Source organism: Crocuta crocuta, unplaced genomic scaffold, assembly GCF_008692635.1.
Source record: "Crocuta crocuta isolate KB4526 unplaced genomic scaffold, BGI_CrCroc_1.0 scaffold25, whole genome shotgun sequence".
Classification (NCBI taxonomy): domain Eukaryota; kingdom Metazoa; phylum Chordata; class Mammalia; order Carnivora; family Hyaenidae; genus Crocuta; species Crocuta crocuta.
Window position 1 is genome coordinate 18,810,266 of NW_027532015.1, and position 22,787 is coordinate 18,833,052.

General features: G+C 39.2%; 1 protein-coding gene across 1 annotated transcript in view; it reads left to right on the top strand.

Moving 5' to 3' along the window:
• Positions 1-2,426, top strand: part of CCN2 (cellular communication network factor 2) — a 4,712-nt gene extending 2,286 nt beyond the window's left edge. Inside the window, exons 2-4 of the mRNA XM_077775989.1 lie at positions 57-334; positions 466-677; positions 1,052-2,426. Of these exons, the coding sequence (XP_077632115.1) occupies positions 57-334; positions 466-677; positions 1,052-1,348 (787 nt within the window). The 3' untranslated portion in view covers positions 1,349-2,426. The remainder of the gene's footprint in view (positions 1-56; positions 335-465; positions 678-1,051) is intronic.
• The last annotated feature ends 20,361 nt before the right edge of the window (positions 2,427-22,787 follow it).

Consider the following 22,787-nt stretch of genomic DNA (forward strand, 5'->3'; position numbering starts at 1 on the left):
TCCCCGCGCATCCCCGACTCGCCTCCTGCCGCCGATGTCTGACCTTTGCATCCCCCCTCCTTGTTCCCTTCCTCTCCTTCAGCCAAAGATGGTGCCCCCTGCGTCTTCGGAGGGACCGTGTACCGGAGCGGCGAGTCCTTCCAGAGCAGCTGCAAATACCAGTGCACTTGCCTGGACGGGGCGGTGGGCTGCGTGCCCCTGTGCAGCATGGACGTCCGCCTGCCCAGCCCTGACTGCCCCTTCCCGCGGAGGGTCAAGTTGCCGGGCAAATGCTGCGAGGAGTGGGTGTGCGACGAGCCCAAGGACCACTCCGTGGTGGGCCCCGCCCTCGCCGGTGCGTTCAGTCTTCCTCTAAGTCAGTGTTGGGATCCTGCCCCCCGGGGCGGACTCCTGACCCTGCCAAGGGAACGGGGAAATGTCTTGTCCTGGCGTCTCACCTTGTGTTTGTGTGCTCTGCTCTCACAGCTTACCGACTGGAAGACACATTTGGCCCAGACCCAACTATGATTCGGGCCAACTGCCTGGTCCAGACCACAGAGTGGAGCGCCTGTTCCAAGACGTGTGGGATGGGCATCTCCACCCGGGTTACCAATGACAACGCCTTCTGCAGGCTGGAGAAGCAGAGCCGCCTGTGCATGGTCAGGCCTTGCGAAGCCGACCTGGAAGAGAACATCAAGGTACATTTCCTGTTAACTGACTTCATGGAATGGGAATGGTTAGGACTAAAGTTGCGTCTCACCATCCTTGTTATTATAGACCTTTTATCTCCAAAAATATCTACCCATTGGGCTGTCTTGCTGGAATGAGCTGTTGTGTAATAGGAGCCACCAGCTTTCCACTATGAAACTCTCCGTGGGGGTTAGTTAATATAAGACATCCGGAGAGAGGCTGTGGCTATTTTTGGAAAACTGGCAAAGGAGACTCCAACTTCCTCTCCTCAAAATATAAACAAAAGTCAGACAACATAAGGCTAAAACACACAGAGCTTGAAGAAAGCCACTCCCCTCAGAAAGTCATTGATTTTTTTTTTCTTCTGCTTTGTCTTCCTTAGAAGGGCAAAAAGTGCATCCGTACCCCCAAAATCTCCAAGCCGGTCAAGTTTGAGCTTTCTGGCTGCACCAGCGTGAAGACCTACCGGGCTAAGTTCTGCGGGGTGTGCACAGATGGCCGGTGCTGCACCCCACACAGAACCACGACTCTGCCTGTGGAGTTCAAGTGCCCCGACGGGGAGCTCATGAAGAAGAGCATGATGTTCATCAAGACCTGCGCCTGCCATTACAACTGCCCTGGAGACAACGACATCTTTGAGTCCCTGTACTACAGGAAGATGTATGGAGACATGGCCTAAAGCCAGAGAGTGTGAGAGACATGAACTCCTGAGGCTGTAACTTGAACTGATTCACATCTCATTTTTGTGTAAACATGATTGCAGTAGTACAAGTTATTTAAATCTGTGTTTCTAACCGGGGGGGAAAGAAACAGTCCCGCCAAATTCAAAATATTGTGCCGTGTGACATTCAAATGAAATAGTCTTACCAACCCAGACACTGGTTTGAAGAAAGTTCAGACTTGACCCGGGGACCGCCTTAGCACAGAGCACCGGAATGTAGACGAAGGTGCGGCTTGAGGAGCAGGGGAGGGCACCTGTAGAAATGACTGTCACCTTAAAGTAGGTTGGGACTGGTCTTTGGAGTGCGCTAGAGAAGGAAGATTTTAGCATGCTCACGGGCGTGCCTGTAGCTCCAGCAGCAGCTAGGATGTGTGTCCTGCAGCCTTCACAAGGCTGGGTCAAGTTCTTCTTTAAGTCAGAACAGCAGATTCAGCTCTGACCTTCTGATTTGAATGACACTGTTCAGGAATCAGAATCCTGTCTATTAGACTGGACAGCTTGTGGCAAGCTAATTTGCCTGTAACAAGCCAGATTTTTTTTTTTGATACTGTAAATATTGTGTGTGTGTGTGTGTATATATATATATTTGTACAGTCATCTAAGTTAATTTAAAGTTGTTTGTGCCTTTTTGTTTGTTTTTATGCTTTGATATTTCAAATGTTAGCCTCAATTCTGAACACCATAGGTAGGAAGGAAAGCTTGTCTGATCATTCAAAGCATGAAATGGATATTCAAATGGAAATTCTGCTCAGACTGATTAGTCCATCAAAACTGATTGTTTACTGAATATGAGGCAGCAATGTGCTTGGAAGTCTGATTTGTCAGTGGAAATGTGGTAGCCTCATTTTAACGAACCATGGCCTTTATTACAAAGTGAGTGGCTCTGTATAGCTGATCAGTTTTTCCACCCGGAAGCATTTGTTTCTACTTTGACTACGACTGTTTTTTGGACAGTTTATTTGTTGAGAATGTGACCAAAAGTTACATGTTTGCACCTTTCTAGTTGAAAATAAAGTATATATTTTTTCTATAAAAAGTGTGCTTATTTCCCTTACTCATCTAAACATTTCTGAGTTCTCTTGAGTTTATATATATATTTACATATATATAAATATTTACATATAAATATATATATATGGGAAGCTTTTGTTTTAAAACAATTCACCTATATATAATTTTCTAAGTCTCTTTTAGATTAGATTTTTACTTAAACCTATTTCGCACTGAATTGTCAAAAACTTAGTCATACACAGTATATATTTATATAAATATGCATATGCGCACAGGCATTTTTTTTGTTGTTGTTACATTCACAATACTTTGTAAACATTTAAATTCAATTCTCTCTAGGGGCACCTGGGTGGCTCAGTCGGTTGAGCATCCGACTTTGGCTCAGGTTATGATCTCATGGTTCATGAGTTCGAGCCCTGCACCCTTCATTGGGCTCACTGCTGTCAGAGCGAGCCTGCTTTGGTTCATCTGTCTCCTCTCTGCCACTCCTCTGCTTGCTCGCTCTCTCTCTCTCTCTCTCTCTCTCTCAAAAATAAATAAATAACATTGACAAATTAAATTCTCTCTAGGTAACTTTAGTCTTCCAACAACCCCTGTTGATTACACTTGGTCGTGTTTACATTAATCCCTCTCTGGCCATTGTAGGCGTTTTAATTTCCAACCTTTCACATAACAAACTATAGTCTATATACCTTACACATAGAAAATGTTTTAAATATTTTTTAAGTTTGTATGCTCCACCATAGATCTATTTTTGAACTTCAAAACCCTTACTGGTAAATTTGAAAAGTATGAAATCTGCGTCCTGATGGAACCATTTAATAAGTTGCATTTCTGTATAAGTCTGTTTTCAGTGGCCATGATAACCATTCACAAACAGATGATGACCTAAGTAGAAGAGGAGGATAATTCCTACTAACCATAGAAATCTGTCTTATTTAAAAGCACCCCCTCCGTTGTCCCAAGCTTTTGACTCTAAGGTGTCAAGACCAATAGCTTACCAAGAGGCTGATAAATGGCAAAATGAAATTGTTCAAGAAGCTTGGAAATGATGCTGGGCCTATGCAGGCCCGTACCAAAAAGTGAACTGAAGTAAGTGGCACACAAAAGTATTCCAAAGACAACTAAAAGCACAATTTTCTCCAGAATCAGTATCACTGTGGATTCTAGAGGGGAACAAAGGAGTTGCAGACAAACTAGCCCATCACCGGGTAATTAGCAATGTTGTAGTGCCAGTGTCATTCCAAGAGACAAAAATACATTTGAAAATAAAGACTAGTTCTACAAACAGTGCCCATGCCACAAACCGAAAGGAAAACTTCCCATGGTCAAAATGTGCAAAGTCAAAACATTGAACTTCTAGGATACGCCCACGTACGTATATAGCAACAGTCAGCAGCTGTACCCCACTTCCCCAAATAAGTCCACATGTGCACACACACATACAGAGTATACTGTCTAGTTCACATGTTCTCTCTCTCTCTCAATTTACTCCTAGATACAAAGATGAAGGGCCATGGTAAGTGAGCCGGAATGTTTTAAAAGGAATTTGAGAATCCTGGGAAGATAGAAGTAGTAACAGAAGCATAGATTTTTAGATATTTCCATTTTCCACATAAAAACAGAGTAACTGTATGGCAAAATCAAAATTTCATGAATAGTATTTATAACAAAATTAGGTAGCAAGTCATCCCTTCAACCCCAAAATGTTAGGGGGGGAAATCGATAACCACCACAAGGCATGCCCTGTTTCAGCATACGTGTGGGAACAAGCAGAGATGCAACCGGATATCTGAGGCTTCTGAGAAGAACAGAGCTCCAATATCGCCAACAGTGAAATATAGGAGTCAATTTGAGAGTAACGGTTGTGCCCGCTGAAATAAATCTTACAAACCAGAGCTCTCTCCCAAGGGAGGGCTCCATGCTCTTGGAAATGGAATCAAAGTTGAGCTGGTCAAAGACAACAAGGACACTGAAGAGAAGGTCTAGATAAAAATGAGGAGAGAAACAAAAATTCAAAATCTGTGGAAATAAAGTGCTGTATTTTTCAAACCACATGAAAACAGTAAGAGTGTCTCCGTGAAGTCTGAAAAGCTGTCTAAATCAAGCGTCTTTACTGAACCAGGTTCAAGAAAAGCTAATTAAACATAAAAAATTGGAAAACAAAATTATCATAGCGAAATCCCATGCAAAATTGTTATATGAAAATAGTAAAGGGCAGAATAATCTTTACCAATAATAAAAGCATGTCAGAAATAGATGCCCAGAAACACATCAACACTCTATTATTTCAAAAGAACATTAAGAAAATAAGAGTAGACATAAATTATATAAAGGAAACAACTAATGACATAAAATAGCAATATATAAATCAGAGTTAGTAAAACTTAGAATTATGTCGATAAAACTCAGGAAGGAATTAGAAATAAATGTATCAAACAAGAAGGAACATAAGAGGGGTGTCTGAATGGCTCAGTCGGTTATGCATCTGACTCTTGGTTTCAGCTCAAGTCATGAGCTCATGGTCCATGGGTTCAAGCCCCATGTTGGGCTGTGCTGACAATGCAGAGCCTGCTTGAGAGTCTCTATTATCCCCCCTCTCTCTCTGCCTCTTCCCTGCTCATGCTCTCTCTCTCTCAAAAATAAAAAAACACTGAAAAAACAGAGTAGATGATGAGGAGGGAAATTTTTTAAATTAAAAAAATGAAAGCGTTTCAAGAAAAATTGGTAAGTATTTTAGACAGGCAAAGAAGATCCAACATATGGATAGTAGGAGAAGAAAAAGAAACCAAAAAGTATAAATCATGAAAACTTTATGGAAATAAAAAGTGACTTGAAAGCACATATTGAAAGAGTATGCCATGGGGGCGCCAGGATGGTTCAGTCGGTTAAGCGTCCAGCTTTGTCTCAGGTCATGATCTCAAGGTTTGTGAGTTGGTCGGGCTCTGTGCTGATAGCCCAGAGTCTAGAGCCTGCTTCGATTCTGTGTCTCCCTCTCTCTGCCCCTCCCCTGCTTGTGCGCTCATTCTCCCTCTTTCTCTCTCTCAAAAATAAATAAACATTGAAAAAAATATAAAAAGAAAGAGCATGCCATGTACCTGATAAAACCAACCAACACCAAGACATATTCTAGCAAAATTGCTGAAATATAAAGAAAAGTAAAAACCATGAGAACATCTAGGCAAACATGAACCTTATAAGTAAAAGAAAATTAACTCAGTATCAGACTTTTTGATAAAGCAACATTTTATCCCCCAAATTGGAATAACATTTAGGATACTCAAAGAAAGAAAATGCAAATTAAGGAATTTTTATCCTACAGAACTAACATTCAAGAATAAAAGACACAGACAAACTGCCAAAAATATGCAAGAATTTACAGTGTATCATTCCTATGGGCCCTTTCTGAAAAACCTACTAGAGATAAAGCTCAGAAAACAAAAATATCTGAGAGGTTTTAATATAAGAACTGACATATGAACTTTAAATATAGTTTATATTTAGAACTAAGATAAATCAAGGTTACAGAGGAAAATGTACAGTGTATCGTGGCTATCCAGCATGCTCTGATAGTGTAGAGTGCAACTATTTTTAAAAGGTCGGGAAGAGAATGGACATAGAATATGTCTCTCCCCAAATATTTAACTGCTTTTAGTGGTGGTGGTGGTACTGTTATTCTGAGACTATTGGGTGTATAATGTGAAATAAAGCAAGTGAGTCATTATGAATATTCTATCACTAGTGTTGGCGATTACTGGGATTCTTAGTGAGGAAGTCTCAAAATACAGATGTAATATAAGTGGCTAAGTTAAATTCTGTAGTTCTGAATTTGAACTAGAAATATCAGCATAAACTTACGATCTATTTTACCTTTTAACACACACATACAATTTTTCCTACATCTGCTCACTGAAAAGGCTTTGATACAATGAAAACTCAGGAGGAATAACCATCCATAGGTCAATATTGTGCTCTTGAAATATTATTTTCCACTAAAAGAAAACTAAGGCTTATTCCAGGTCTAGCACAAGAAATGTGTAAGATAAACATTTATTCAGGGACTATGTTTTAATATTAGATAAAAAGGAAGTTAACCAAGACTGTTAAAATCATATCAAAAAGGTTCAGGAGGCAAATTTAAGACTCCTATTAAAGATGGGGCAATCTGAACTCCTATAAGGATAAGAACTGCAGAGTATTAAGCCTATCAATGTCCTTAAATTTGTAGTTCATTCTGATCGTTGAAGAAAAGCACCTAATTGGCCACCTGAGAATGACTGAGGATCTAGTCATTATACACAAAATCTCTGATGATTTCAGTATCAGATTTTTGTTACTCTGCACATTTCAGAGCCTCAGAACCAATCAACCTCATCTGTACAAACCCCAGACATAATTCTGAGATGAATTTTAAAGGAAATAAATTTCTTAACTTATGGTATTCATCTCAAGATGGTTAAAGTAATTTTATATTCTTTTACAATAATCTTCTGTAATTTTCCAAATTCTCAGAAATGAACATGCATTATTTTATAATTAGAAAGATTTTTTAAATAAATCTTTCATCTCCCCAGTAAAAGTTTTCATGATTTTGAATTTATTATGAACTGTTCATAACATATAAATAAATAAATGGGTTAGCTATTCAAGCCACTATTCCTTAATTAGCCATGTGCCTCGAGCATGTGTAAGACACATGTACCCCCTTGGGAATTCATATATATATATATATTTTTTTTCAGTGTATTTCACTGAATATTTCACATATATATTCATATATATTCAGTGTATTTTCTTACCTCATTCTCCCATGCCATAAGTGAAACCATGAAAACTTTTCCTTCGTAAGTTTTTTAATAGCTATTCTTTATTTCATGAATCATACTGCTTATATATAGACTGTTGCTAAGACTAAGAATAAACAATGTAAAGTATATCCTTCAAATACTAAGTCAAATTCCATATCCAAACGTAGGATCCGAAGTAACAGACATGAAGATCTATATCCTATATCAGATGTTTAAAGATAATGAAAAAAGAGTTAGTAAGAAATATTAATTATAATTTACATCTCAAGAACATAAAACATACGAAGACTTGCATTAGTTCAACAAATTCTAACACAGATTTTGTCAGCGCAGTTAACATATGTGATTTAGACACATATAGTAACTGGAAAGCTGTATGTCAGTACCTGTTAAAGCTAAATACAGAACTACCTATGACACAGTAAACTTTTCCTCTTTCATATAGATCCAAGAGAAATTTTTAAAATACATCAACAAAATTCTTGAAGCAGTTCTATCCATCCCCAAACCGAAAACAACTTAAATGTATATCAGCAAGAGAATGGAGAGACTGTAGAATATTCATACAGTGGAATAATGTGCATCAATAAAAAAAGAGCCACTGACATTATGAAGAATGAAAGAAGCCAGATACAAAAATATATATACTGTAAGATTCCATCTATATGACATTGAAGAACAGGCAAAACTAATTAACAGTGATAGAATTCAGAATAATAGTTACATTGGAGGGGAGCATGAGAAAATTTGTTATACATTTATTAATGTATATTATATTTCAATCAAAAGGTTTAATAAGTAATTCAAGCACTTCTTTTTAATTTTAAAAGTGTATTGCCCAAACATTAATAAGGATTATCTGGGGGTTCTTTTTTCCACCTGTATAGTAGTCTAGATTTTCAAAATTGTTTACAAAGAATAATTATCAGGGTGCCTGGGTGGCTCAGTCAGTTAAGCATCTGACTCTTGATTTCAACTCAGGTCATAATCTCATGGTTCATGGATTCGAGCTCCGAGTAGGTTTCTGTGGTGATAAGAAGGAGCCTACTTGGGATTCTCTGTCTCCCTCTCTCTGCCCCTCTCCCATTCTCCCCCTGTCTCTCTTTCTCTCTCTCAAAATTAAATAAACTTAAAAAAATATTTTTTATAAACAGAAAATAGTTAACTTATTTTTGATGTTTCAGATGATGAACTTCTGAAAAATAACAATTAGTGAATATAACAAATTTCATCATGCAATGAAGCTAATATAGCATCATATGTATGGAAAACGAGATTGAGAATTAAATGGGGATAGAAACTCAAAGCTAGACATATCTATAAGAAGAAAGTCCTCCAAATGCACAAATATTTTAGGGAAGCATTGTATTTCTCTTTTAATGTCAGATGGACTCACACTAATTTTGACTTAAATCTCAGAGGACAGGTTGACCTCTTCCAACTTTTATTTTTATTAGCTTATCAGTAGGCTCACTCATTAAAACATAATTCCAAAATAAAGCTAATGAATAGAAACCATGAAACTATATGTTTGATGTATAGTTAATGGGACTCAGTAAACATCATTTGATTGTAGAGCACAACAAGATTTTATAGTATCTGGAACCCCACGTGAAAAGTACCATCTCACCATGTAAGTTTCTCTTTGGCAATAAGAGTTGTCAATATATTATGAGTATGTGCATTTCAGCAGATACAGGCAGTAAATGGATATAAAATTTTTATGACAAACAAAAAGTGCTCCTATCCATACTGCCCTTACCAAATTAAAGCAAGCAAGCAAACAAACAAACAAACAAAAAACACTGGTGACACCAGTTCATGAAACATCATGGGGCAGAGCAGGAGAAGCCAAGAGAAGGGAGGAGGAAATAATACTTTCAGAAAGTTTTACTCCTATATGAATAAATAAAATTTTCAAGACAAGTACAGCTGTCTGAATTTTTAAAAATCATTACTCTGCATAGACTCAGTTTCACACAAGAAACCTGACTTTATGAATGTCATTTAGGGCATCTGGGTCCTTTCCCTAAAAAAGTTTGGGTCATAAAATAAATACGATAGTAATTACATTTTTAGTCTAAGATGTAATAAAGACAAAGGAAATAATAATGAGGCCCATGAATGTAATTGGTTGAGAAGTATCCTGTAGTCATTATCTTGCATTTTTCAAGTAACCTCCAGTCCATCATCATCATCATCATCATCATCATCATGAAAATAATATACAAAGCACATGAAGTATCCAGATCTAAGTGCTGATGTGATGGGTGCTACATAAAAAAAGATAGAATTTAGGAAACAGACACATTTAACACAAAGCCATATATAATCCAGAATTCAGTAGAGTAATTTAAATTGGAAAATTTGGATCAAAATTTTGAATGTAATTACCCATATGAAAAAAAAACCCTTGAATTTGTACATCTTCATTTATTGTTAATAATATTGACTATTCTGTTTTCCAATACAATTTATACTGGCTTATTCCATTTGAGATTGAAGTCCTTTAAAATGAAAACCCTTGGCATGAAAAATAATAAAAGATAAAATATTATTCTTTTCATCTTTTTCTTCTTTTATATCATTCCAGAGGGATTCTTTTTAAGTTTATTTATTTTTGAGAGAGAAAGAGAAAGAGACAAAGCATGAGCAGTGGAGGGCCAGAGAGCAGAGACAGAGAGAGAGAGAGACAAAGAATCCAAAGCAGGCTCCAGTGTCTGAGCCTTCAGCACAGAGTCCGACACGGAACTCAAACCCACGCACCGTGAGATCATGACCTGAGCCCAAGTTGGACATTCAACCAACTGAGCCACCCAGGTGCCCCAGGATGGTTTTTTTTTTTTTTTTAATGAGAATAAACACAATTCCCTTTTTTTTCTCTCCCCAGTCTGAATTTCTGTGTAGCTCATTTTTCTTCTGGTCTGTGGTCAGTATTTCTTACATTTTCTCTAGTGAGGTATTAGTAGGTACTGTAAATGACATTAAATCCAAGGATTTGGGAACATTTTTCTACAACATGGCTGCTTTTTTTTTTTCTGCACTTCATTTATTTGTTGATTTTTAAACTTCACCCATAATTTGGGCTGATGAATCCCAGTGTGAGGATTATTTCATGTCATTCATAATTTTTAACTCAGGATTATTAAGCAAGCTTGTATATTTACATTAAGAAGCTCTCAAAGGTCTGGGACAATTTCCAGGACTGTGTTTGCATAGATGTCTCAATGTAGAGGTGTGGTGGGAGAAGGGATGCATTTGAGGCATGAGCCAGACAATGTAGTTCCAGGAACTTTGGGAGGGAGTCATGAGCTTAATAGTGTGACCTTTTGGAGACCAGCCTTCTAGGGAAAACAGGGACTCTGCTGGGACTCTGGGAAAGTCAATTCATATGTTCTGCCTCAGTAATGAGAAAAAAAAAAAATGGGAAAGGCAACAGAAACAGGGTCCTGAGTGATATTATATACACTTTTGGTTTACTCATACAATATTGGTGGCTTTCATTGTTTTGGGTGTGAGTCTTTGTCGATATTGTACAATCTGTTGTGGTAGCCTTTGTGTCTCACTATTCCAAACACGGCATAGTTGTCTCTTGTTACATCCTACACACACAGATCATTCCATGAACTGGAGTACAGAGGGGACCCCACAATGAGAAAACACTAGTCTTTCAAGCCGGAAGCCCAACATCTCCATCTGTGGGATTTTTCTACCAGAGGTAGGCAGAGTAGCCAGTGGAGACACAATGAACTTGTAAAGAACAATGAGGCTTGGGGCGCCTGGGTGGCTCAGTCAGTTAAGCGTCAGACTTCTGCTCAGGTCATGATCTCACGGTTTGTGGGTTCAAGCCCCACGTCGGGCTCTGGTCTGACAGCTAGCTCAGAGCCTGGAGCCTGTTTCGGATTCTGTGTCTCCCTCTCTCTCTGACCCTCCCCTGTTCACACTCTCTCTCTCAGAAATAAATAAAACATTTAAAAAATTTAAAAAAAAAACACAAAAAACAGTGAGGCACTATAACTACTCCTATCGGCTGTGTAGGGAGCCTATTTAGAGGTGGCCTTGAGGAGTGCTGCTGCAAGTCTAATGCTGCCATTAGCTACTAAGGGAAACCAGGAGCTTTTTTGAGGTCTTTGGGATTCAAATCCTTTAAAATTTAACTTTTTTAGATTTTAATGGGATTCCAAGGAAGTAGAAGTCAGGAGCTGCTGGCAATCACTGAGAGCAGTGCTCACCAGCAGAAAGGTCTGCTGGGAGGTGTTGCTGCTGGTTACGATCTGTGACAATATGGGCGGCCCTGGGAAGCTGTTACTATGGTAACTCATGCTAACCACTGTTGGAAGTAGCGGCCAGTGGAAACTGTCATTGCCAAGAACAACAGCCATGAGACTTTACTGGGAGCTGTTGACTGGAAGCACCATTGGGTCTCTATTATAGAGCTATGGCTGGGATCATCTACCTGAGTGGTGGGGAGGAGGTTGTTTGTTTTGTTTAAACATGCTTGGCTGAATCATTCTTGATGTTAGGGGAAAAAAAGAAGTACTACAGGTCTTATTGTGCTCCATACTAAAGGCATCATAATTTCCCTCAAAATCAACTTCTCCATGTGATCCTGCATTTCTATTAATAGCACTATTAATCTATTTATTACCCAGGTGGAAACACTCCGTGATCATGGAATCCTCCACTTCCTTTTTACCCATGCTCAAATATTTTAACTTCTATTTATAAATTCATCTGGAGGGAAAGTGGTCCCAGATCCAATCACAAAGGGCTCCATGCTTTTGTGAGTTTTACCTCCAGGAGGTCTATGAATATTGAAGGAAAATCCCCTCTTGCTTCACTCAGAGGAAAGAGAAAATTAACCATTTTTGTGTGTGTTCATTTATTTATTTTGAGAAAGACAGTGTGAGCAGGAGAGGAGCAGAGAGAGAAAGAGAGAAAATCCCCAGCATAGAGTGCAACATGGGGCCCAATCCTACGACCTAAGACCATGACCTAACTGAAACCGAGAATCTGATGCTCAACCGACTAAGCCACCCAGGTGACCCTAACCATTTTTAAATACACCAAAGCACTCTGTTCTTCTTAGCAAGGCCAGTCGTCGGGATAAATTATTTTACCAGGGCCTAATCTATTAGGGTTTTGTCAGAACCTAACCTACCTGGAGAAAAGGAAATACCTAACCCCAGCTTCCTCTCGCTATGTAGTCACACCTAAGGAGAGAAACACTGGGAAGTACTAATGAAGTTCCTAGGGCTGCAGGTTCACCAAAGCACTGAGGCCTAATCATAAAACTGTAGAATGCTTCCCCTCCCCCCACACTTTACTACTGCATTATTGAAGGCCTCTTTATTGTAGTTCTTTTCACTCAGTATATCCTGTGTACCTTTCAACAAAAAATTACAAAGCATACTAAAAGGTACAAAACAGTTTGAAGAGACTGAACAAGCATCAGAACCAGAGCCAGAGATGGCAGAAATGTTGAAATAATCAGACTAGGAATTTAAATATATACATAATAAGTATGTTAGGGAGTTTAATGGAAAAAGTAGACAACATGAAAGAAAGGATAGATAATGTAAGCAGAAAGATAAAAATTCTGATAAACGATCAAAACAAAATGCTAAATATAAAAAAAAACTGTAACAAATTAAGAATGCATTTGATGGGCTCATTATTAAACTGGATACAGCTAAACTTGATATAACACTAGATACTTCCAAAACTGAAAAGCAAAGAGGAAAAAAGCTTGATCAAAAAACAACAACAACAACAAAGCAAAAAACCAGAATATCCAAAGACTCTGGAACAATGACAAAAAGCATAGCATACACAATCATGGGAATAACAGAAGGAGAAGAAAGAGAAAATAACAGAAGCAATATTTGAAGCAATAATGACTGATATTTTCCCCTAAATTAACATCAGACATCAAAACACAGATCCAGGAAACTCAAAGAAGATCAAGCTACAAAAAGCTACTCCTAGATATGTCATATTCAACTTGAGAAAACCGAAGATAAAAAAAAAAATTCTTCAAAGAAGCCAGAGCAGGGGAGAAAATGCCTTACCTATAGAGCAGCAGAAACAAGAATTCTACCGACTTCTTCTTATAAACTGTGCAAGAAAGAATGAACTGGAATGAAATAATGAATGAGAGAAAAAAAACTCTACCTTGTGAACCTATCTACATAAAGAAAGTATCAGAGAAGGAATGAGTAAAGGGAAAATAAAAACTTCATTTTAGATCATCTAAAAAACCAATTTGTTCAAAATAATAATAGCAAAACTGTATTCAGTTATGTGTGTGTATATATAAGTGAAATGAACGACAACAATGATACAAAAGATTGGAGGAAGGAATTAGGATTATTTTGTTATTATGAAATACTTGCACTACCTGAAAAGTGATACGGTGTTATTTGAAAGTGGACTTGGATTAGTTGTAAATGCATCATGCAAACTCTAGGCAACGACTAAAAAATTTTAAAAGAGGTGTATCAATTCAACTATATTAATAATCACTTTAAATGTCAATGTTGAAAACATACCAATTAAAAGACAGGGATTGCCAGGGGCGCCTGGGTGGCTTAGTCGGTTAAGCATCCGACTTTCGCTTAGGTCATGATCTCGCGGTTCGTGGGTTCGAGCCCCGCGTCGGGCTCTGTGCTGACTGCCAGCTGAGAGCCTGGAGCCTGTTTCAGTCTGTGACTCCCTCTCTCTCTGACCCTGCCCTGCTCACGCTGTCTCTCTCTCTCTCCTAGAAATAAATAAATAAATAAAAAAAAACATAAAAAAAAAGAACAGTCACCAAAATAGACTATATTCTGGGCCATAAAATATACCTTAACAAGTTTAAGATAATAGAGACCATACAATGTCTGCCCTCAGACTACAATGGAAATAAACGAGAAATCAGTAATACAAAGCTAGCTAGGAAAGCCCCAAATACCCGTAGATTAAACAACACACTTCTCCATAACACAGAGGAACAATCTCAAAAGAAATTTTGAAATATTTTTGAGTAAATGACTGTCTAAGTAGAGCTTCCTGAAAATTCCAAGTCGTCACCAGTAGCTCTATCACTTTTTCCCTTCTCTAACTTCTCAGATGCTTCAGTTAACAGCGGAAACTGCTGAGGTCTTTCTTTCCTCTCTCTGAAGGCTTCATAAACTGATACTGGGTTGGCCTCTCCTCCAGCATATTCCCAGGTTTCACCATATTGGTGAAAGCTACTTCTGCAAGCTATCCTGTCTTCACAAATCTGTAGACAAAAAAGTAGGTACCAATCTCTTTTCACATGCCTCTGAACTGAAAAAATTCAAACCATCTCCAACTTTCCATTTCCATCATTATTTCCATTCTTATTACGGATCTCATGATTTTTGCCAGCGATATTTGGATGGGGCTGCTAATTAGTTTTCCTGTTCCTCCACAAGTCTCCTTAATTACTGCCACCAGATTAGTATCTCCGGTCCCATAAGTTTGATGCTTCAAAATAGGAAGCAAAAACTATTGTCAAGGTAAACACTACCCTTCAGCCAGCATGGCATTCGAGATCTGCAAATTGGTATCATACGGCCGACTCAGAATAATCTCCAATTTCTCCTGTACACTTCTTATGCCAAAACCAAAGCTGGACTTACTCATATTTCCCAAATAGTTTTGCCTTGACTCACTCTAGTCCCTCTGTCTGCAACATTCTTTCCCTGCTCCTTCCATAACGTGTGTGTGCATACAATTATGCACACATTTTTTTATTCAAGCTTTTCATTTAAATTCCAGTTAGTTACCACACAGTGTGATATTAGTTTCAAGTGCAGGATTTAGGGATTCATCACTTACATACAACACCTGGTGCTCATCACCTAATATGCCCTTCTTAATACCCATCACCCATTTAACCCATCCCCCCTGCATATATTTATATATAAATCAATCCTACCCCCTTTTAAGCTCTTCCCAAAAGTCACTTCCATGAATCCTTTCACGGGCAACTGCCCTTTTTTCCTTTAAATGCTCTACCAAACACTGTTTATAAATGTATTGTGTCACTTATACCCATACCCTAGTTCTTTTCTGTCCAGATGGTAGCCATAGACAAATGTGACTATTAAATTTGAGTAATTAAAATTAAATAAAATGTGAAATTCAGATTCTTTTGTCACACTAGCAGTGTATCAAATGCTCAGGAACAACATGTGGCCAGTGGCTTCCATGTGGGATGACATGAATGTAGAACACTTTCATTATCACAGACAGCTAGACTTGAAAGCACTGTTCTAGTTGTTTATAAGTTTGTTTTACTTCTCTCCCTATCAGCTCCAGCGTTCTTGAGCTCAGAAACTCATCATTATTGAGAGTATATGAAATACTCTCAATAAACATGTGCTAAATTAGATGGATTATTTAATTTTACCGTTAGATGAATACATAATATGTAACATATCTTTAAAAATAAATTACTCTGTAAGGTCTAATGTTTATTAGCAGATAATTTAAAGAAGTTAAATATCTATTTAAAGACTTGATATTTTGCATTTAAATTCCAAAGCCAAAAATGCAAGACAAAACAACCAGGCGGGGCCCCTGGGTGGCTCAGTCAGTTAAGCGTCAGACTTTGGCTCAGGTCATGATTTCACGGCCTGTGGGTTTGAGCCCTGCACTGGGCTCTGTGCTGACAGCCATCTCAGAGCCTGGAGCCTGTTTCAGATTCTGTGTCTCCTTCTCTCTCTGACCCTGCCCCTGCTCATGCTGTCTCTCTCTGTCTCTCTGTCTGTCTCTCTCTCTCTCTCAGAAATAAATAAAACATTAAAAAAAAAAAAGACAAAACAACGAGGCATAGAATATATAAATAGCTCATGGAATGGACTGAGTTCAGTGGAGTACACTTAGAAAATGTTTTCATTTGCCACCCACCCCCAACGCCAACTTAAATATGCTTTGATAGATATGATGATCCAATTTCTTTGCAACATTTGGGTAGATCCCAGAGCTTTGGGGTTATTGGAGTTATTATACTGTTTTTATCATTTAAGTACTTTTAAAAGATCAACACTTGGGGCGCCTGCGTGGCTAAGTCGGTTAAATGTCCAACTTTGGCTCAGGTCATGATCTCATGGTTCATGGGTTCCTGCCCCACATCAGGCCCTGTGCTGAACGTTTGCTCAGAGCCTGGAGCCTGCTTCTGATTCTGTGTCTCCTCTCTCTGCCTCCCCTCCCCTCATACTCCGTCTCACTCTGTCTCTCAAAAATACAATAAATGTAAGAAATAAATAAATACTAAAAGTTCAACACTTGAATCTGGCATCTAATTTAAATTTTCTCTGCTTCCAGTTCAGAGACATAAGAAGAAAAGGTTGCAGAGGTGGCGGGGAAGGAACAGGACCACTCATCTTTTTCATTCAAACTTCTCCGTCTCATTTTGCCTCCTCTTTAATTGGTAGCCGCAAATCAAGCTGACGCCAAGGCACACTCACTGATTTGTCATCTTTTTAGTCCTTACTACGGGAGTGCTGTGCATTCATTGTATTAGGTACTAGGGGAAATGCCAAGGTAAGATGTGGCCTCTGCTCTCACAGACCTTAAGACACGTACAGAAGACAATTGCCTTCTAATAACCATGGAATAAAGTATAACATTTTGTATATTCTAAGAATTGCATAGGGAAAGAATCCTGTGGGAAGATAAAGGAATGAAAGTTTACTTTCAGCTGAGACTTTATGGCAAAGAAAAGAATTTGAGTTAGATTTTATAGGAAAGATAGAATATCCAAAGGCATACATTTTTTAATTTCATCTCAAACAAATCACACACATTACAATCCAGCATTATATCCATTTATATACATCAGGTTTCTTTTAGTTGCAACTGACAAAAAGTCAATCTAATGTGGCTTAAGCAAAAAGGAATTTATTAAGAAAAAGGAATTAAACAAGAAAGTCCTAGGTACACTGGCTTCAGGCAGGGCTTGATAAAGGAACTCAGACACGTGACTCGAATTTAGGCTTTTCTCTCTCTGTGTCTCTCTCTGTCTCTCTCTGTCTCTCTCTCTCTCTCTAGACCTCTTCTTTTCTGTCTTGTGTTAATGTAGGCCCCCCAAAAGCTGTACCAAATAGCTGCCAGCACTCCTAGGGCTTCATCCTCTAGACTCACAAGCAGCACAAAAAGCTAAAGTCTTTGTCCCTGAATTCCAGGCAAAATTCTGAGCTCTCATGGATTAGACAAGCTGCGGTCAACACTCGCCCCCGAAGGGATCACTCCTGCCAGGAAGAGGGAATGTGGAGTTTGGTTTAGCCCAGATGAACCTTGGCGTCTGTGAGTACAGTCAGCTTTACCCAAAACAGGTGGGCTGAAAGCTGGGGGATGATGGTCCCACCAGTGCAGGGATCAGCAATCTTTTTCTGTAAAAGGACCAATAATAAATATCTTGCCCTTTGTGGGCCATACAGGTTCTGTCTGTTCCACTCTGCCATTATAGCTTAAAAGGAGTCACTGATATTGCAGCAACAAATAGGGATGGTTATGTACCAATAAAGCTTTATTTATCAAATAAATAGGCCAGATTTTGCCTGCAGGACATAGTTTTCCAACTCCTGCACTAGAGAGAAACTGAGTACAATGATCAGGATGGAAGTCAGGCAACAAAAACAAATATGAACAGATGTCTACCGCACGCATAATGTAGTATAGATACGCCTGCTTTTCTGGGTCTTTGAATCATCTCCTCCTTTATCGTGAGAATCTTAACAGATGCCTTTTAGGAGGCTGCTTTGCTTCCAAGTTTACCTGGCTTCAAATTAAAATGGTCTACTGGGTGTCCAGGTGGCTCTTGCAAATCTTAGAACCCGGGAGGAAAAGTGACAGCCATCATGGTAACAAGCCTGTAGGCAGTAGCAGCTCCAGCAACACATAATTTTCCTCTAGATATGACACTTTCATAGGCTAAGACATGTAATAGCTCCCCCTTGGCCTACCCGAAATAATATGCTTCTTTCCTAATCTTTCCCATAGCAGGTAACGGTACTGCCTTTTACCCAATCATCCACGTCAAAAACTGAAGTGCCGTTCTTGACATTTTTCTATTCACACTGCAGATCCAGCCAGTCAGCATTGAATCTGACCACGTCTTCCTACCTTCACTGCTACAACTCCAGTCTACGTCATCACTGACCCTCTTGTCGGTTTCTCCAAGGGCCTTCCCATGGGTCTCCTTCCTGCTTGTTCCTCTACTATCCTTTCTCTATTCAGCAGTCAGAGTGATCTTTCTCAAACATAAATCCTCCCATGGCTTTCCATTAGAATACAACCCAAACTCCTTAGCATAGTTCACAAGGCCCTCATGATCTAGACTTTCTCAGTCTTTCAGGCAAAACTGTCTTCTTCCATTCCAGCAACACTGTCTTCTGGCGATTCCTTAAATGCTCTGAGCTCAGCCCTGTCTCATGGCTGTTGAGTTTTCTATTCCCTCCACCTAGGCAGATCTTTTCTTACAAATTTCTAAATCTAGCAGAGTGAGGTGTCCTTTATTTTATTCTCCACCATATCTAAGGTACAGAACAGTACTTGACATAGCCACTAAATATTTTCTGAATGAATGATTAAGCAAATAGGGTAAAACAAAGGAGAGCAAATATATAGACAATGGGATAATGCAAAACTGTTCAGATGAGTGGGATAATTCCAAGGTTCCAAAACAAAGACAGACAACCTCTCTGTTTAAAGTTTCACTGCTTGGTCAGAGGGCTATACTAAGAAAATTTAAAAGTAGCATTCACTCAGTAACTAAAAATAATCCAGAAACAGCAACAAAATACTGGTAGTTGCTACTTTACGCCTACCGATGAAAGTTTATGTTCCTCTTCTTCAAGATACTTCATTTATCTAGAGTTCAGAGAAGAACAGCTTGGCACCATAGAGAAATAAGTACTGTGCTAAATTAAGCCATTGGGAAATGAGTTGATTTAATTAATGCTAATTTTCTAAGAAGTGCAGAAAGAATTCCTAACACTAACAAAATTGGCAACAAACAGTATTTCACACTTGTAATTGAAAAGTGTAAAATGCCTACGTCAGTAAATCCCAAAAGATGCCATTAGGGACAGCGAAGTAACTTTATTGGCCACTGAAACAGCTCCATGACTTCACTCCCAGCATCCTGACATGGACCCTTGTGGCTTTGTGATATGGGTGGCACAGGGATTAACTTTAATGTTATCTTTCTAATTCTGTAAAGGTTCTAGTTGCTGTAAAGTATGCCCAACATAATTATGGAGAGTGGGACATGCTGGTTTTCTTTATTGCTGATTAATGAAAAAATCTTTTTTTTTTTTTTTCAAATTAGATCACTAAAAGGACAATGAGAATAGTCCTCTCTCTTGGGGGATCTTTCTTTCTGAACATCCATATTAATCAGCTTTCCTGCAGTGACAAACGAGTCCCAAACCTCAGTGGCTTATAACAATAAAAGTTTATTTCTTGCACAATTCCATGTTAGCAGCTGTACCTCGGCAGCTGTGGCTTTCTCCTATATGCCTTCTCATGCCAGGAGCCAGACTAAAAGAGCAGGCCCTATTTGGCACACGACAGCATTATTAAGCCGAGAGTAAAGGACAAGAGACAGAGCCAAATCACACAAGTGCCCTTAAAGCTGTTGCTTGGATGCAGCATTTGTACTTCTATTGGCTGAGGCCAAGTCATGTGGCCAACCTGCTATGGTGCAGGAAATGTATTCTACCCATAAGGTGGCTCTGCAACATACATGGCAATGGGTGGAAATGGATAATTACCCTTCCGGGAAGGGAATGAGTCAGCGGACATAATAACGCCACCTACCCCCACAGCCAGTAGCACACTCATCCTGAGTATATCCTTCCCCCTAATGGACTATGCTGAATTTTATAAGGCATGAGGTTCTGAGGCCTCCTATAGTTTTAACTCCTTAATCAAATCCTTGATCTTGAATTCCATTCTTGAATTCTGAATTCTGTTCAATTCTGTTCTCCCATAGGGTGCAAGGATTTAGCCCATCTCTTTTTTGTAGACTCTGCTACCAACCTACTAGGCACTGTTACCAACCTAGTACTAGGTACTAGACCCACTTGTCATCTTACACTAGCCTCTGCATTTCACGTAAGTGGAAGTCTGAGAGGCTAATGAAATGGCCAAGTTTCACACTGTTAGAAATTGGTGTGTCCAGGACACAAATTTCACTGACTTTCCTGACACATTGTACGGTTATGAGGTGAAACTGCCTCATCCAGGAAAGGGATAAGCTGAGTATAGGCTGGGTGGAGAGTGATTTCCAGGGTCATTTTAAAAACTTGGTAGGCTCTGAATTCTTTTACTATAGAGTCTCCACTATAGTGCATCATATAAAACGTATCAAAATAAACCCTCATCTCACACTAAATTTAATTTTCAGCTGTAAGGTTTTTTTGAAAGGATGTTTTTACTTTTAAAATTATTTGGCTACAGGTAGCATTTGATTTATGACCGGCTATGATATGTTAGCTATTACTATTTATACTTTGGAAGTATTTCAATGTAATGTATTTCAACTTCCAAAATTAAATTCAAATGCAATGAAATTTATATAAATGCTAAAATTGACAAGACAGTTGACTGCTGTTATATTTATAGATTTTAATTAACCGTTTATTACTCTCAGTTTTCTAGTTTCTTTACCTTATTTGAAGCCCATATGTATTTTGTTTTCAGGACTCAAACATTTTTTCTGGTCTCTGTAAAGCTCCTAGTCTCCTGGATTTGTGCCTATGCCACCCGATGGATTAAATAGCCCTGAAGATGATTTATCCCAGAACTATTCTGGGTGATGAAAAATGCATCCTCAAAACATGGAGCCCAAGACAGAGCCTTGAGGAGAAACTACAATAAGTCAAATATTGTCCCAAGATCAAAGAGTAGAATCTATGTGTGAGACAGTAGGATAAAAGTGATAAATTTGGGGGCACCTGGGTGGCTTAGTCGGTTAAGCGTCCGCCTTTCGCTTAGGTCATGATCTCGCAGTTCGTGGGTTCGAGCCCCGCGTCGGGCTCTGTGCTGACTGCCAGCTCAGAGCCTGGAGCCTGTTTCAGAGTCTGTATCTCCCTCTCTCTCTGACCCTCTCCTGCTCACGCTGTCTCTGTCTCTCTCTCCTAGAAATAAATTTTAAAAAAAATATTAAAAAAAAAGTGATAAATTTGAAATTAAACCTGAAGAATATGAGGAATGGGAGGAAGGGGGAAAGGGGAATTTAAGCAGTGAGGCCACTGCAGGTATTGTGCTTCCGTGGACTCTATGAAGGTGGGGGTTTCTAAGAAGCAGCATATTTTTGCCATTGACCTGTGGCAAAAAAAAAATGTACCTTCACATTCTTGCCCCAAATGACTGCTCCNTAGGTCATGATCTCGCAGTTCGTGGGTTCGAGCCCCGCGTCGGGCTCTGTGCTGACTGCCAGCTCAGAGCCTGGAGCCTGTTTCAGAGTCTGTATCTCCCTCTCTCTCTGACCCTCTCCTGCTCACGCTGTCTCTGTCTCTCTCTCCTAGAAATAAATTTTAAAAAAAATATTAAAAAAAAAGTGATAAATTTGAAATTAAACCTGAAGAATATGAGGAATGGGAGGAAGGGGGAAAGGGGAATTTAAGCAGTGAGGCCACTGCAGGTATTGTGCTTCCGTGGACTCTATGAAGGTGGGGGTTTCTAAGAAGCAGCATATTTTTGCCATTGACCTGTGGCAAAAAAAAAATGTACCTTCACATTCTTGCCCCAAATGACTGCTCCCCTGGAGTCTAAAACTCCTACACTGACATCGTTCTTACCCTCCCCAGTTTTCTGAGAGCTGTAGCTCCCCTTCCAGGCTCCTCGCAGGAAGGACTCTCTTCCCTGAGATTCCTGCCTTGTACCGTCGGCTGTGCTGCACTTGAAAGAAAGTCGGTTGGCTCTGATGTCGGAAAAGCCTGTATCTTTTCTGATGTGTTTCTTCCTTCTTGATTGGACTTGTCTAGTGGAAATTGTCTATTCAATTGTTGAGGCAGATTCCTTCTGTGGGTACAGCTGACTTCTGCTCCCAAGATTCAAAGTGATTTCCATCCACATCCATTTCTCACTCCCTTATATTTAACATTACCATTCGTTACTCATAGAGCCATGTGGCCTCAATGATTAAAGGGTTTCCCTTACTGTGATGGAACAGCTCAGCCCTCTGACTTTTCCTATTTCCCACTGACTTCGTGTGTTCAGTCTGAAGAAGACCACTAGGTTTTCATTTGATTTTGAAACAGAGATGATTGATATACCATCAGTAAAGCTGTTTCCATAGGTTCTCTCTACTGGTAAAGTCAAATATCTGTTTACCTAATTCTTGCAAAAGCACTCCTGGAATATAATTGGTTTTTTTTTTTTAATTGTTTTTCACCTTTAGTAATGATACCCTGGTTGATGGGGACTCCCAGCCCTAACTTCATCCCTTCTTCATCATGGAGGGTGAGGGCAAGATATTTTCTCAAGCTCTCTCTGACCACAGAGCCATTATGGAGGTGTCTGTCCATGGCAAAGAGCTCTTCTGGAGAAAAATATCA